The sequence below is a fragment of the Carassius gibelio genome, chromosome B3 (assembly GCF_023724105.1).
Source record: "Carassius gibelio isolate Cgi1373 ecotype wild population from Czech Republic chromosome B3, carGib1.2-hapl.c, whole genome shotgun sequence".
Taxonomy (NCBI): domain Eukaryota; kingdom Metazoa; phylum Chordata; class Actinopteri; order Cypriniformes; family Cyprinidae; genus Carassius; species Carassius gibelio.
This window is the reverse complement of record NC_068398.1, coordinates 51,018,244-51,034,905: the sequence shown is the minus strand read 5'-3', so window position 1 is coordinate 51,034,905 and position 16,662 is coordinate 51,018,244. Positions and strand designations below refer to the sequence as shown.

The 16,662-nt window shown below is 38.7% G+C and overlaps 1 protein-coding gene across 2 annotated transcripts in view; it reads right to left on the bottom strand.

The window, feature by feature from the left end:
• Nucleotides 1-6,192: 6,192 nt before the first annotated feature.
• The window catches only part of LOC127951896 (GTPase IMAP family member 8), a 31,457-nt gene continuing 20,987 nt past the window's right edge, over nucleotides 6,193-16,662 (bottom strand). The window contains exons 2-6 of one of the 2 annotated variants that reach the window (XM_052550031.1): nucleotides 11,290-11,352; nucleotides 10,432-11,043; nucleotides 10,197-10,262; nucleotides 9,134-9,802; nucleotides 6,193-8,901 (exon numbers count right to left, since the gene is read on the bottom strand). In XM_052550031.1, coding sequence (XP_052405991.1) covers nucleotides 7,109-8,901; nucleotides 9,134-9,802; nucleotides 10,197-10,262; nucleotides 10,432-11,043; nucleotides 11,290-11,352 — 3,203 coding nt within the window. In that variant the 3' untranslated portion in view covers nucleotides 6,193-7,108. Of the gene's footprint in view, nucleotides 8,902-9,133; nucleotides 9,803-10,196; nucleotides 10,263-10,431; nucleotides 11,044-11,289; nucleotides 13,158-16,662 lie in introns of those variants that run through there. The other variant, XM_052550030.1, reaches the window with a different exon arrangement.

Below are 16,662 nucleotides of genomic sequence, written 5' to 3'. Positions count from 1 at the left end.
CGTTCACATATCGTGCCTAAAAACGCATGGAAAACGCTAAGCGCGTCTTTCTCCTCCTTTCCAAAGCGCTCGGGCAGAAGCGCTCATGAGGCGTCTGTCTTTGCTAAGCAACAATGACGTGCTCTCTCCATGAGACGCGGAAATTTCAGCGAAGGATAAATGGATTTGCAGCTCTAAAAATCGCTTGCAGTAGCTCTGCTACTGAATTTATTTCAAAATTGCAATCCATATACAACTATGATCAGCTGTTCCTTCATCTTGGCTGAGCTCTCAACGTTGTTACGGGAAAGGATGAAGCTGATTGGTTAGTTCTTGTCACATGACCCGCGGTGCGCTTGCGGCATTCTGAAAAGTTGAGATGTTTTTACATTTTGCTGTATCTAAAACGTATCGAACCGAACCGAACCGAACCGTGACATCAGTGTATCGTATCGAACCGAACCGTGAATTTTGTGAACCGTTACACCCCTAATGTATATGTATATGTATATATATATATGTATGTGCAAAATATTTGTGTGTTTTTCTTGTCACCTAATTGACCTTATGCATGGAATGTTCTGATGTAGTTCTGCAAAAATATAAGCAAGCTCAAACTTGGGGCTCTGATATGGATGTAACAGCATGTACTGTTTTAATCTTTCGATTAAACCCAAAATCTAGTCAGTGAATAGTCAGACATAGCATTTAACTTTGTCTAACATCACTACACTTACCTTCATAGTCATGGATAGAACTAGAAATGTAGGACTTAAATCCTTTCTCCTGTTTGTTTGATGAAGCCTTTGAGTGTATCAGGACAACATCATTGATGTTGTCCTGAGGCAGATCCTGAAGGCAGTGAGTGTAGAATGACATTCACATTAGCTGACAGTTCACCAGAAATGATTGAGCTGGCTTATTGAAAACAAGGAAGTTACTGTGCATAAAGGTCAATTATGGTCAATCCTAAAAAAAAAATTACATCCTTGAAAATGCTTTTCCATATATTTATAGCAATTCTGTTGATCTGAACTATTTTGATTTTTCTTGTTAGATGCCGTCATCAATACACACAACACCACACAGACAAAAGTATTGGAGACCATGTCCAAATTCTTAAAATATGCCCCAGAGAGGATGGGTGGTGGTGGTCGTAAGAGAAGTCTGCATTGAAGCCCCCCTTTTTTTATGTTTTTTTTTTTTTTAAGAAAAAAAATGCATAGTTTTACATGACTTGGCTTTGTTGTGGAAATTTTAATGAAATAAAATATTTGTAGAGACTGACTAGAAAAATCCATAGTTTTACATGACTTGGCTTTGTTGTGGAAATTTTAATGAAATAAAATATTTGTAGAGACTGAGAATGAAAAACCAAACAGTTCTGTCTTTGTCTTATTTTAATTCTTTGCAGGGAATGATCTGGTTTACACAAGGCTTGAATCGGTGTACAAAGAGATCACGGACTTGCAGCTGATTTTTATACTATGCAAAAAGATACATATCAGACACTAAGGCCATCATGTTACTCAGTGCACATCCCCAAGAAACATCTTAAGACCCATCTTTTTCACCAGCACTTAACCAACTAATGCTAGCACTTTTCCTTAATTTCTTGTCTTTCATATAAAAAAAAAACCTGGCTATGCGTTCTGTACTAGACTAACTGAGACTTGTCATGGCACTTGTATACTGTTGTTGTTCGCTTGTACACCTGACTGCTTCTGTTCTTCTCATTTGTAAGTCGCTTTGGATAAAATCGTCTGTTAAATGATTAAATGTAAATGTTTATACAGGACGGTACAGAAAGTGCACAAGTGGGAGAGAGTGGAGGGGACGGCGTCAGAAAGGACCTAGCGCTGGGACACTTTTCAAGGATCACCCGAAGCACAACCACACTGTATACACTAAGGCTGCTGGTTCTAACATTTTAGAGTGCCCTGCGGTAGAAATCTCATTCTGCATTCCCCACGGTAAAGAAGACACTGTTCGGGGGGGGGGGGGGGGGTTGTTCCTATGAGAAATCAACTGGTTGAAGGTTCCCTGCTCGTACTGTGCAAAACATTTTCACAGCACAAATGTACACAACTCTTGTAATGAGACACATTACTAAAACTTGTTTTTGACAGAAACTGTAGTTTTCCACCCAAATAAAAGATCCACTGGTTTCATTCATAAAGGTACAAGGGCTTGTCTTGTAAGTGCTGCAAAAAAATATGCATTTATGTGCCAAATTATTTCACAAAAACCTTTAAATATTATTGTATTTGGATTGTTCTACTACCTGTTTTTAGCATTACCTCCATGCATAGGCTACTCTGCGTAATAAAGTGTGGTATTATTTTCATCTGTTTTATACAGTATGTTTCCAAAATTAAACTGCTGTTTGACAATTTTGAGCATGTGGTAGTTTATTGAAGTTGTTTGTAAAGCCATTGCTGCCAGTCATTAGATTTTTAGCCTTGCATGTACCATGTTGATCTAAATGCCAACTAGGATCTAGGTGTATTTACACCCGGTGCAAGGTACGACGGGGAAACAATGTCGTGTTATCAACGCGGATTAACTTTTCAAAATCAACACCTCATTCAGCTTTCATCCCAGGGCTGCAGCACGACCCTAATTCACCCATAATGCAGGTAAGACGGTGAAACAGCGTCGCGATTTCAACGGTGAATCCACGTCGTGATTTCAACGTTGATCCAATTTGCAAAATCGAAAGGTTATTCAACGTTGATTCAACGTCGGGATTTCAACAGTGAATCAGCGTTGTGATTTCAACCGTACATCAACGTCACGATTTCAACGGTGAATCAACGTCGTGATTTCAACGTTGATCCAATTTGCAAAATCGAAAGGTTTTTCAACGTTGATTCAACCATGGTACCTGACGTTGTTTCAACGTTGAATCAACGTTGAAATGCCGGCTGGGTTGATCTGCTAGCTAGCACTAACGTTAGGTCTTTAAATGTGAACTTGATGTAGCTAAATCGTACTGATAGCAGGTTACACACAGACACACAACATATTACCTCGGCCTAGTTAAATTGTTTAATAAATTACATGACTAGTATATTACATAACATTATAAACCAAAAATATCCTTACCTCCAGTGATTGATGATCTCACCAGTTTCCAGTAAAAAGTGACAGATATACCACAGCAAGAGGAAACATAGTGGTTCACACCAGCGGGCATACCGGTGCTGTTTTGGCGCGCAGTGTTCTGATTTGCTCATTTACTTTTTTGGTGGAGGCAATCCTGAATTGCTGATGGTGAAATTATAATCCGACACTCTCAGATCGCCCCCCCAACCCCCCCCCCCCCCCCCCCAGAAAAAAACCTCTTCGGATCTGCACGATTCACACAAGTCACCCAGACGGCCGTGAAAAAAGCGAGAGCCGCCGAAAAGCACGCTGTTTGCACCCCTGATTTTAAAGCCTTTAGAAAAAATCAAATGTAATTTGTATTTACATACATTTAAGATGAGTATTTTTGTATTTTCAAAATACTTTGAGCCAGTCAACCTCTTTATCAGAGTGCTGTTTTCATGCATCAACTAGTTCAGACCAGACACGCCCCTTCCCCCCGACCCCAACATTCATCCACGTGAGCCTTGGATCGGCAACTTTTCTGGAATAAAGTGAGGATGCGCTACTTGTTGATTAAAGTAGCTTGTCAGATGTGTTTGAATCATTAACGTTATTGCATGTTAGGGATGGGTGATATCATATGACAATATCATAGATTCGTAGCAATGGTATAAATTGTGAATCGATGGAACTTTTTCTAAATTTTTACATAGGACTTTCCGCTTTCTCTTTAGCTTTGTGCAGTTGAAGCCTTGTTTATACTTTAGCAATTCGCATGGCTCTACGCCATGAACCTGCTTACTGCGTTCGCTCCTCAGTAAACCTACAAGGCTTTAAAGAGCCAGTAAGATGAAAAATCTAAGCTTTATAAGTCCTGTACAATAGGTTTAAATCCATCCCAGGTTAAAAAAACATTATCATTTTGTCAAAATATAATTTTAAAATGACCTCAATTCTCAGAGATCCCCAAACGGTTCACGCAAAGCTGTTCAAAAGATTCAGTTTCCTTAAACCCCACCTTTCGGTAGCATACTGTGTTCTGATTGGTCAACTAACATAGTCAGGTTTGATTGGTTGTTCCACACACCTCCACGGTAAACTATGCGTTAGCATCTTTTTGGGGTGAATTATGTCTTATTCCTCTCACTGCAAAGCAAACAGTAAAATAAAAAACTTGAACATTATCGCTGCTTTTTCTTCTGTGCGGGTGTATTCAAGCCGCGCGCTTCAGTTTGAATCTGAATAGTGTTCAGCGCGGGGGCGTGGTCACATTAGATATAAGGAAGGGAGACTTGAAAAATGGACATCGCGTTGTTTTCATATGGATTACTTTATCACAGAATATTTGTTAGCAGCACTTGTTTAGTTTTAAAGTAGACATGTCAAGCACATGTCTCTTCGTTGAGTATTCACGGAGTTACAGTTCATTTTAATGACGTGTTTGTACATGACGATCAGCGAAGACAGGCTGCAGGATGCTCAGGAGAAAACAGACACATAACTTCATAATCATACTTCGCGTTGTGATTCGGAGATGCTCGTTGGTCTAAATAAAGTTGGTAATTAAACCCTCTTTTATGGCCAAATGCTTTGAAAATCCCACCTTGTACTCACCGAGATTAGAAAAGCAGTCATCAGTGAGGATTTGTTGTACTGCTCTGGTATTGTGGTAAAAATTAATTTTAGCCATTGGTTCCTCTGATCTTCATTCTTTGGCAGTGAAAATAAAACAAACTTGCCTTTACAATTAAAAACACACTGTCTCCTCGACATGATGCTCTCACACCATACAGAGCGTCTGTGTGGGGGGTGGGGCAGGTCAGAGTTTTGTTTCTCTCAAGACGGTAGGCGGAGATTATTATGCAAAGTGTTCCTAGTGACGTACATAGAGATGGGCAAAAGATTTGAAATCTATAACGTCTCGTTTCAGTGATTCAGAGTCGACTCCTTACTTTAGAAGCCAATAACTTTATAAATCGTGTACTTTTTGGTTTAATTTACACATTGTTTACACTGATGGACAGCTACACCATATACTGTAATACAGGTAATTTTTGATTTTCCATCTGTTTGGCTCTTTAAAATAGATTTATATTATAAATTGGATTTGTTTCTGAAAAAATCTGGGATTTGTTTTTTTTGTTGGCCATATCACCCAGCCCTAAAAGCAAGTAAAGAAGGCTCCCTTTAAAATTATTTAAGATGTCAATTAATGAAGCCCTTTTTTACTTCACGTGCATTTTGTTGATTATAATGAGAGAACTTGAGTTTAAATGTGAGGATGTTTTATTAAGCCATCCATTATTTAGAGTTTCAATGATTTAGCTAAATCGTACAAGTTTAATTAGGCCTAAATAATGGGAGCAAAATTGTACAGTGCCTCACATTTTCACTAAAATAAAGAAAATAATTTATAAAACATGACAATTTCTTAATCAGTCTACAGACAAATATCTTTTTCCCAAGAATTTATCTGTCAAAATAAAGGACAGGTAGGAAATAACTAAGTAGTGTGTGACAAAAATGCATGTTGTTTTATTAAAATGTAAACTTATATATATAAATATATGCCTGAAATGTGAGAAAATTGACATTCTGTCTGATGGTGGAGAGATGAGTAAAGTGTCCTGGGTCAGCAGACAGCGATCAAGACATCATATTAATGTTTTACCAATGTTACTAATTGTTCAAAATTTTGATTATTTAGCTTTTGTTTTACCATTTCTATTATTTATTTTCTGCTTCTGTGGTTCTATAAAGCATGCCCGTTTCCTGGAGAAAAAATAAATAAAAAATTGGTCTATGATCTAACCATTTTTTGATTACCTGAAGTTTATTGGTTTTGTTCTCTTAGTCAAATTATATATTATATGCATAAAAAAAATAAAAAATAGAAAGAAATTGTAATCACATCATGCAGTGTTGTAAATTATTATTACTCATTAAAATAGTCTATTTTAGTAATTTAAATAACAAAGGTTAACATTATCTAATATGATTGTATTATCATATCTTAATTATATTCATGACATTTTAGTATAATATTACACCACTGTTAGGGGAATGTACAGTTAAAACCCAAGGACCAGATATTTGGCAATGAAGACCAGGAGTCAGAGATGAGTTCAATTAATAATAATAATTTTACTTTAAGAAAATAGTTTACAATTTCATCAGCAGAAGTCAGCTTCAATACTCTCGACGGAGTTCGTAGGCCGCCCCCCCGTACAACTCAAACTCAACTCAACCCCAGTTATACCCTGACAGAGGATACTAATTGCGTCAATACATAAGTCAACAAAATTCTGATTGGTTCCAAAACCTAGATAAACTCTCCAAAGACGTATATCTGATACGCTGGACACTGGCAGTTGATCGTTTGTCCTGGGACTGTCTGAGCTTCTCCCTGTACAGACAGATACTAACACACATACACAGAGAACTTATCTAAAATTCAAGGCTTTCTAGCACTGGCAAGTGTCTTATCATTATGGTTGGATACACACACATAATATGTGGACATTAATCTTGAGGGTAGAACAGGATTCTTTAATATCTCATAAGCGCACATAAGGTTACACATTTCACTCTTGCTATAACTTGATTAATAGTCAAACAAGAAATCATGTAATAATATATTTAATATCAGTATGAAGGATATGGCAACTCGGCATCCACTCCTTCACCACCAAAATATGTATTTACTAATTTTTAATTCTCGTTGTCAGTGCAGGCTTGGTTAACTTATATTGACCCTTGTTAGTGGTCTGTATAAAAAAAAGCCTTGAACATGAAACAAGACAAAAATATAGCTGATGACCAGACAATCATTTAATGACTCTAGAAACTTCTTTGTGAAGACAGTGACATAATACAAGTGAAATAATATATTCTTTAGCCATATAAATACAGTTGTAATGTGTGTGGGTAAAATTTACCCGCTGACAGTTAAAGCAGCTCTTGGACACACAAGATACTCACTGGAACCTAAATTTCTAATATTATACATGTCAGGACGTAAAGAGATCAGTAGCTATTACAGTAAAACACATGCAGATTCATACTTCTTCTTCAGCTCATCAACCTCTCTTTGATGTTTTTCTTCTATTTCATTCATTTTTTCATTCAGATTTTTCTCTTTTTGTTTTGAGAGTTCACTCAATACGCTGTACTCTTTTTGATTCTCACGGACCTCTCTTTCATGCTTTAGCTTCAGCTCCTTCATCTCTGAATCATGCTTTAACATGAGAGCGTGAAAGTCTTTAGTATATTTCTCTCTGAATTCATTGAATTCCTCTGCTTGTTTTCTGGCCTCATCTTCATACTTTCCCTTCATTTCTTTTAATTTCCTTTCATATTCTTCCTCCATTACTTTTCGTTCTTTCTCCTCCTGTTCTCGTCTTTTTTTATCTTCTCTCTTCCTCTTCTCCTCCTCCTCTTTACGCTCTCGGTCAAATGCTTCTTCAAGCTTTCTCAGTTTTTCTCTCTCTTCTTCCCTTCTTTTGTGCTCTTCTCTTATTCTTTTATCCCATTCTTCCTTCCATGATTTTTCCCATTCATTCCTCTGTTTTCTCATCTCTATTTTACTATTCTCATACTCTCTCTCTATTCTCTCTCTTTCTTTAAGCTCCTCCTCAATTCTCTCATTTTCCTTTTCTTCTCTTTTTCTTTTTTCATGTTCAAATTCTTCAATCATTTTCTTTTCTTTCAGCGCCCATTCACTCCTCTCCTCTTTAAGTCTTTTATGGTATTCTTCCTCATGTTCTCTCTTAAGCCTTTCTTTATGAATTTCCTCCATTTTTCTCCTCTCTCTCTCATACTTCTCTCTATATTCCTGGTCTCTGTTCTGTTGTTCTTCTTCTAATCTTCTTCGTTTCTCTTCTATTTCTTGTAGTTTCCTTTTCCATTGTTCCTGTTTATCCTCCTCTTCTATTCTTCTTAAGTCTTCAGCTACTTGTCTTTCTTTCTTCTCCTTCTCTTCTTGTTCATCTCTTCTCTTAAGTTCATTTCTCAAGAACTCTTCCTTAATTCTGAGTTCTTCCTCCTTTGCTTTCCTCTCTCTTTCCATTAACTCTCTTTGTTCTGCTATTCTTCTGTTCATCTCAGCCATCTCCATCTCATGTTTTTCACATAAAAGTTTGTTCTCTTTTTCCATCTCTTCTTTCTTTTTCTGTAATATTCTTTCCATTTCCAGTTTTATGGCAGCTTCTGCTTCTTCAAACATCTCATTGGTGTAACACCCTCCTCCATTTTTTTCAACCATACTGTTGATTTTTTCCAGTAAGTCAGTAATTTGTTTAGAATTGTCTGGTTTTGTATTGTCAATCGCAAAATATCTTCCTCCACAATCTCTGATCAGCTTCTTCATATGTGAATCTGTATCTTCTAGACAGCTCTCAATTGTCTGATCTTGCAGCTGATCACCATGAGTGAATATTATGATGCTAAACATTCCAGCGTTCTTCCCAAAAGTTTCCTTGATCAGGTTAAGAGCTTCTTTTTCTTCACAAGTGAATCTTCCAATTCGAAGCACCAGCAAGAACACATGAGGTCCTGGAGAGAGGAGACTAATGCACTTCAGTATCTCTTGCTTTACATCATCTGTAGGGAGTTGTGTGTCAAATAGACCTGGTGTATCAACAACAGTGACTGGATGTCCATTAACAAACCCAACTTCCTTCTGACAAGAGGATGTCACTGATTTAAAACTGGCTTGGGATTTAAAAGCCTTTCTGTTTAGTATAGTGTTTCCTGTGGCACTTTTCCCATTTCCAGTTTTTCCAATAAGCACAATCCTCACACAGTTTGTGCTTGATCTCTCAGTCTCAGCTATGGTACAGAGAAGAGGAATATAAACATATGCACATATTAAATATGACTTAAAAACATCCCCCTGCTGTCAAAATCATGAATTTAAAGAACATTAAATAATTGATATACATGTAACAGTTTTCAGTGGAAAAGTCATGATAGTAACATCATACTAATGGTTATCTAAATGTAACAATATAATAAGTAAAACAATCCTTTATATTAAGATTCAGACTAAATGATGTCTTACCTTTTTGATTCATCTTTTTTAAAGTTCTGATTTCTTTCTCCACTTCTATAATTCTGTCCTGTAGTTGAATTCTGTTATCCATCTGAGCCTGCAGATATGTGTCAGACGAGTAACAAGTAACTCCATAGATCATCTGCAGCAATTCTGAGAGTTGTGTACTATCTGGTCTTTGTTCAACACTGAGTATGTAATATTTGTTCCCACATTTCTTCAATAATGTCTGAATGTCTTTGTTTACATGTATGAATTCATTGACAATCTTGTCCTGTCTGTTCCCTTGATATATGAACATGATCATCAGACAATTCCAGAACTGTCCATCAGCTGTGTCAAATGTGTCACTCATTAAATTCAGTTCTACTCTATCATCGTCAGTGAGCGGATCAACAGTAAGGACCAGGAGAAATGCGTTTATGTTAAATGAACACAAAGACAGAGCACGGTATGCCTCGGGCAGCACATCCTTCTGAGACAGAGATGTTTTGTTTAGCTTCGGCATTTCAACCAGGATGACCTTGTGTCCACATATCACACCCTCTCTCTTGACACATTTATGATGGGTGTCAAATTCAGACACTTCTGCAGACTCTCTGAGGCCCAGTATTGTGTTCACTGCTAAAGTCTTCCCAGCACTGTTACTACCAAATATCACCAGACTGAGAACAGGCACTGAAACAAAAAATGTCAGGGTCAGTTGTGTTATCACAAATTTTAACATTTTATTTTAAAAGATTGTATTTAGGTCCTTCTGAAGTTTGCGATGTTCAGTGAAAAACATACAGATCTCCAAAAAACCGCTTACATCATATATTAGAAAATCATCATAAAACTTGTGGACTTTTATTTGAAAGATTTTATTTTATTTTTATGTTTATTATATTTTATTAAAAGACATCTCACATCTACCATAATGATTATTTACATTCGTAAAGCAAGTTATTAAGTCTACTTCTCCAGGAAGGAACGTGGCTTTTAAGTAAAGAAATTATGGTTAGTATGGTAAGTTCTATTGCACGAGGATCATAACTAAATATTTGATACCATGAAAATAATAATCACTTACCCTCTTTGTTTCTTGTACTCTGAGATGTTTGCACAAGTGATCCAATTTTGTGTTTAAGGTCTGATGCTTGGAGATAACACAACATCATTAAAATACCATTATTGTACCATATTGTATTATTCTTCATTAGTTAAGAATATTAATATTGGATACGAGGCTAAATGAAAAACAAGTGACAGTAATTTGAAATTAATGTGGTGCAAATGTACAGAACTGTCTTATTTAAGTAACTTACAAAATCCGGCAAATTTCTCCATCACTTTTTTCTTTGATGGCATCTCTGGTGGTGATACATATATTTCCAGGCTGAGATAATTCCATTGCTTCTCCTTCACAACGTTCTTAATTTTTTCAAATAGGTCAGTTACTAAACTCTGTTGATCTGCGATTATTGTGTTTAATTTGTGGTATTTTTCCTTAAATACATTTTCAAGTTCTATCTCTTTAGCAGGACTGATTTTTTTCTCTCCCTCCATCACCAGTACCAACGTGTGATTCATTGCGTGCTCTGACAAGGAGTTCATGGTCTTACTCATATATTTGAGCTTCTCTTTGGAAGTATCTGGTTGCAGAATTAGCAGAAGTACATGTGGACCTGGAGCAGACATGGCTTCACAATTTTTTAGTGCCTGAGTAACTTGATCTGCAGGAACATTTCTGTTAAACAGATTTGGTGTGATGACCACAGATATGCTTTGATCCTCAATCTGTCCTCTGCCTGGTTTAACACACTGATGAAGTGGGAGAGAGGTTTCTGTTTCAAATTCATTTCTTCTCAAGAGCAAGTTTCCCACTGAACTCTTATCAGACCAGTCTTCTCCCAACAACCAAATCCTTAATTCAGACACTGAAAATAAATTAATAAACAGATAAAATGGTAGTAACAGTGTTTTATGACAGACCATGCTGTAATGATTTTTTGTTGTTGTAAATGTCTAGCAATATAATCATGAGTACAAGTTTTTGAGTACAAATTTGTAGTAAAATTCAATGAAATGTTTTACATTCTGTACAGCCATGCATCTATTTTTATATTTAGTGACAGAACAACTGCAAAATGTATAACACCATTTCATGGATATGTTGCACTTACTCTCTGGTGGTGGAGTCATGCTCCTTCTTCTCTCCGATATCTTCCTTTCTATACTAAATGGGGCTGTTGATTTTTTACAAAAACTGGTTAAATATAAAACATTGTATGTTGTGGATGAATTACTTGACAATGCACAAAACATTTGTATATCCTAATAATTTATTTATAAATTCAGTGGGTAGACATTTGGAATATGTTAGAGAGGGCCTTGGAGGGCTTGAAGGCCCTTTTTCAAAATTATTCAGAAGTGCCCCACTCAGATAATTAGCAATGATATTGTTGTCTATAAAACAAAATGCATTTGAATTACAGTTAACATGACAATGTGTACAAAACAGTAACTAGGCTAATCACTCAAACATTGGAAAATTCCTGTTTATTTTTACATATCTGTCAATCTGAGGAGTTGCATGCTTTTTGTTTGACTGACTGATATTCCACTGTCTGTTTGGAAACTTTGGTTCCCCTTCAGGAACTTGAGCTGCATTGAACGCTTTGGGAACGCCCCCAGTAAGACACTGTACTGAAGCATGTATGAAATCAGTCCAATAGTGAAGCAAGAAGTCAAGAGCAGGGTGACGTAAGCCAGCAGGAAGCATAAAGGCAGATCCGGCAAGCACACGTTAGCTTTAGCTCTTCAGCGAGTGTGTCTGTGGTGTGTGTGTGAATGTATGCAAACATGCAGTCAGTCAAAACTCTGTAAGCGAGAAAAAGAAAAATATGCCAAAGAGTAAATCAAAAAGTGTGGTGAGCAGACGTCGTTTCAAGTCGTTTGTTCCTCCCTGCCCACATTATATCTAGGGGTGTAAGAAAATATCGATAGACGTGAGTATCATGATATTTTGTTTGGCGATACTGTATCGATTTTTCAAAAACGGATTAAAAAGATACATGGAAGTTTTATTTTGAGTTTATTTTCCCGACAGCTAGATGGCAGTCTTCATCTCTGTACAAATCCTGAATGACAGAAAATACAAATACTAGCATTAGAGCATGCCACTAAGTTAGCGTTAATGTTGTTCGCTGCTAGTAATAGAGGGTAAAAGAATTGTCCCAATTCATGTTTTGGTGAAGCAAAACTGTGCTGTCATTTGGGCATTTGTGGTAATATTCACTGATATTGGCGCCACCTCGGTTCCGCCGCTTACCACGACCCGTATGAAGAGAATCACTCAGGGCACAGCAAGCGGGAGGATCACCCCGAGACTGCAGCTTTCTCTCATTTTGGGGGCGTTTTGTGCAGTTTCAGTGATTTCACGTGGAAAATAAATACAAACGGAAATACTTCAGACTTATGTGCCTCTAGAATCTTGCGTTCTGCAAGCGAACATCACTTGATTGTGCCATCCCAAAGAAACACAAAGTCACTTTTATGGACTTTTAAATTAAATGTTCCGTCCTGGTGGAATGACCTGCCCAACTCAATCCGGACAGCTGAGTCCTTAGCCATCTTCAAGAATCGGCTTAAAACACATCTCTTCCATCTTTGACCCTCTAACTTTTTACCACCGCACGTACCGCCGCCGCGGTGTTTGTAAAGTGCATTTGCAGCTTTTGACCGCTGAGTGGCGCTTTAACCACAAGTTATCAAACAAGCGCATCAAAGCACATTTTCACAATTAAACGTCAGTTTTGCCTCGCTGATGTGTTACATTTGATGGCTTCAGTCACGGAAAATGAAAGAAAAATACTAAAGTTAAAATATTTAATATGTAATATTCACAGATGAAAGTTTGGTACTTATTAAGTTATGTGCATTTCTTAGAACGAAGTCAAACAGGATAAATGTCAAGCCTGTGTCTGTGCTTATATTTTCTCTAAGCAACATGGTATGAAACCATATTTTAGATCTGATACATTTAAAAGGTATGCAGTATTATTTATATTATATGAATTATGTGTTATATTATTCAAAAGAAATTGTGGTTTAATTTGCATCGGAGCATTAAAAGTGGTAGCTTAAGGGGGTAGGCTACATGGATTAATATGCAATGTCAATATTTTCATATATTATGCCTATATTTTAATTTATATTTTAAAATTCCTTTAATAAAACAACATGCATTTTTGTTATTCGTTACCTGTCCTTTATTTTGACAGATAACTTCTTGGGAAAAAGACATTTGTCTGTAAACTGATAAAGAAATTGTTGCATGTTTAAACGTGAAGCACTGTATAATTTCGTTCGTTCTGTATCATTTACAAATTATCATTATTTACCTATAAACCCCTAAATGGTTTAGCTCCTGCGTACCTAACTAGCCTTCTACCACGCTACAACCCATCACACTCCCTAAGGTCACAAAACGCTGGACTTTTGGTAGTTCCTAGGATAGCAAAGTCCACTAAAGGAGGTAGAGGTTTCTCACATTTGGCTCCCAAACTCTGGAATAGCCTTCCTGATAATGTTCGGGGTTCAGACACACTCTCTGTGTTTAAATCTAGATTAAAAACACATCTCTTTCGCCAAGCATTCGAATAATGTATCTTTTTAATTGTGAGTGTAGTTGCATCTGATCAAAGGTGCATTTTAATTCATTAGCTTGGGTTAAACTAATTTTACTTTGTTGGATCAGCAGCTATGCTAATGATGTCTGTATTTTGTTTCTATGTTTCGCCACGGACTAGGATTTACACAAGCTCCAGTCTGGACCCAGAACACCTGAGAAGAGATGATGCTGACCCTCAGAGGACCTCAGATGATGCTAACCCTGAATCAACAAACAGAACTAACAATTATTGCTAAATGTGTGACTGAATCATATAATAACTTAATTAATAATATTGATAGTTCATCGTCTAGCTGACTACGTCTTGTATTATTATTATTATTTTTATTTTTTCTAAAATCCTGTCAAATGTGCACAAACTACTAGCTACTACTAAATATTGTAGAAACATAATTTTCTGTAAAGTTGCTTTGTAACGATTTGTTTAGTAAAAAGCGCTATACAAATAAACTTGAATTGAATTGAATTGAATCATGTCCGGTGTAGACCTGGCGTGCGCTTTTTAATGGGTTATGTTATGTTTTTATTAAATATCTGTATTGACTGCATGGTCATATCATCGTATTATTTACTGCCATGCGATCTACAAAAGTAAGGCTTGGTGAGCTGAGCAACAAGCATTGTTGCAGGTTGATTTTTGGCGGATATGCTGTGATTGTGCTGCTGCGGTCGTCTTGATTTAGTCGTGTGAAACCTCTCTCTCACTCGGCAGCAAAGTCTGTGAGAGTGAAGCAGTAACAACTTCCCCTCCGCGCTCAGATCATTTAATATTCACTCTGATCTGAGCTCACTGATACCAGAAACACCGCCGCCTTAACTCCGTGGATAAAGTATTTCAGTATGTTTGAAATATTATGTTCATAAATTAGCTTATAAAAAAATAAAAATAGTTTCAAAGTGGCTTATTGTGTGTAAACTTTTTCCCTATCACATGCCAAACTAATAACATTGTAAGCATTAAATCTGCTTTCTGCTGTGCAAAGAGGAAAATAACAGTGTCACAGTGTCTGGTTTGTGTTCCCTGTGTTCCCTTGTGTGTGGGATCGTGACAGAAGGACTCTATCATGATAAGATCCAGCGGTGTGGGATTTCATATACATCCCCCAGCCACCATAAAGGAGCATATGGGGAGACTTACTAACCTGACCACTCTCCGTCAAAAGGGGAGTGAATTTCCCCAATGGCAGTGGGGATGGGATATAATGATGAGGCCCTGAAGTACCTGTTCAACGACTGCCTGGATGACACTTTACCTGGGTGGGAGATGAAAGGGCTGGAGATACTGGATTTTTGGGGTTTCACCAGTTACCTACAGCATCGATCTCGGTGGGATGACTCAGCCACACCTGTCTCTGTCGGTGAGATGGCCGCTGGCCCAGCGCCACTGCCCAAGATGGCCACCACCCAGCGCCACTGCACGAGATGGCTGTCAGTCCAGCGCCACTGCCCAAGATGACTGCCGGCCCAGCGTCACTGCCCAAAATGGCCGCCGGTCCAGAGTCATGGCACAAGATGGCTGATTGCCCAGCGCCTCTGCACAGGATGACAGCCACAGCTGACCCTCCAGAGTCGAGTCAGGTTCTCGTTGACCCTCCAGAGTCGAGTCAGGTTCCCGTGGACCCTCCAGAGTCGAGTCAGGGTCCCGTGGACCCTCCAGAGTCGAGTCAGGTGCTCGTGGACCCTCCAGAGTCAGGGCTAGTCACCGTTGACCTTCCAGAGTCAGGGCTAGTCACCATTGACCGTCCAGAGTCAGGGCTAGTCACCGTTGACCTTCCAGAGTCAGGGCTAGTCACAGATGACCTTCCAGAGTAAGGGCTAGTCACCGATGACCTTCCAGAGTCAGGGCTAGTCACCGATGACCCTCCAGAATCAGGGCTAGTCACCGATGACCCTCCAGAATCAGGGCTAGTCACCGATGACCCTCCAGAGTCAGGGCTAGTCACCGTTGACCTTCCAGAGTCAGGGCTAGTCACCGTTGACCCTCCAGAGTCAGGGCTAGTCACCGTTGACCTTCCAGAGTCAGGGCTAGTCACAGATGACCTTCCAGAGAAAGGGCTAGTCACCGATGACCTTCCAGAGTCAGGGCTAGTCACCGTTGACCCTCCAGAGTCAGGGCTAGTCACCGTTGACCCTCCAGAGTCAGGGCTAGTCACCGTTGACACTCCGGAGTCAAGCTAAGTCACCAATCTTCATGGGCAAAGTCCAGTCACCAGTATTCTTCATGAACAAAGTCAAGTCACCAGTGATCTTCATGAGCAAGGTCAAGTTACCGGTGTTCTTCATGGGCAAGGTCAAGTCATAGACTATCTTCATGGGCAAAGGCAAGTCACCATTGATCTTCATGGGCAAAGGCAAGTCACCATTGATCTTCATGAACAAATGCAAGTCACCAATGATCTTTATGAACAAAGGCAAGTCACCATTGATCTTCATGAACAAATGCAAGTCACCAATGATCTTCATGAACAAATGCAAGTCACGAATGATCTTAATGAGCAGAGTCAAGTCAGCATTGATCTTCTGGAATCCAGTCCAAACACTATGGGATTACCAGAGTCTCTCCACGTCTCTCTGGAACTACCAGAGCCTCCCCACATCTCTGCTGAACTACTAGAGCCTCTCCTCATCTCGGCTGAACTACCAGAGTCTCTCCTCGCCTCTGCGGAACTTCCAGAGCCTAGTCACGTCTCAGTCGAACTCTCTGAGTGGTCGACCGCCTGCGCCGTCCCGGTGGACCCCAGTTCCACTTGTTCTACCCTGGAATCCTGCCCGGTCGGCACTCTCCTGGGTCCCTGAACGCCCTGACCCACCCTGGTCTCCTGTTGCGTTGTTGTTGTTTTTTTTTCACTTCCTGTCTTTGTTC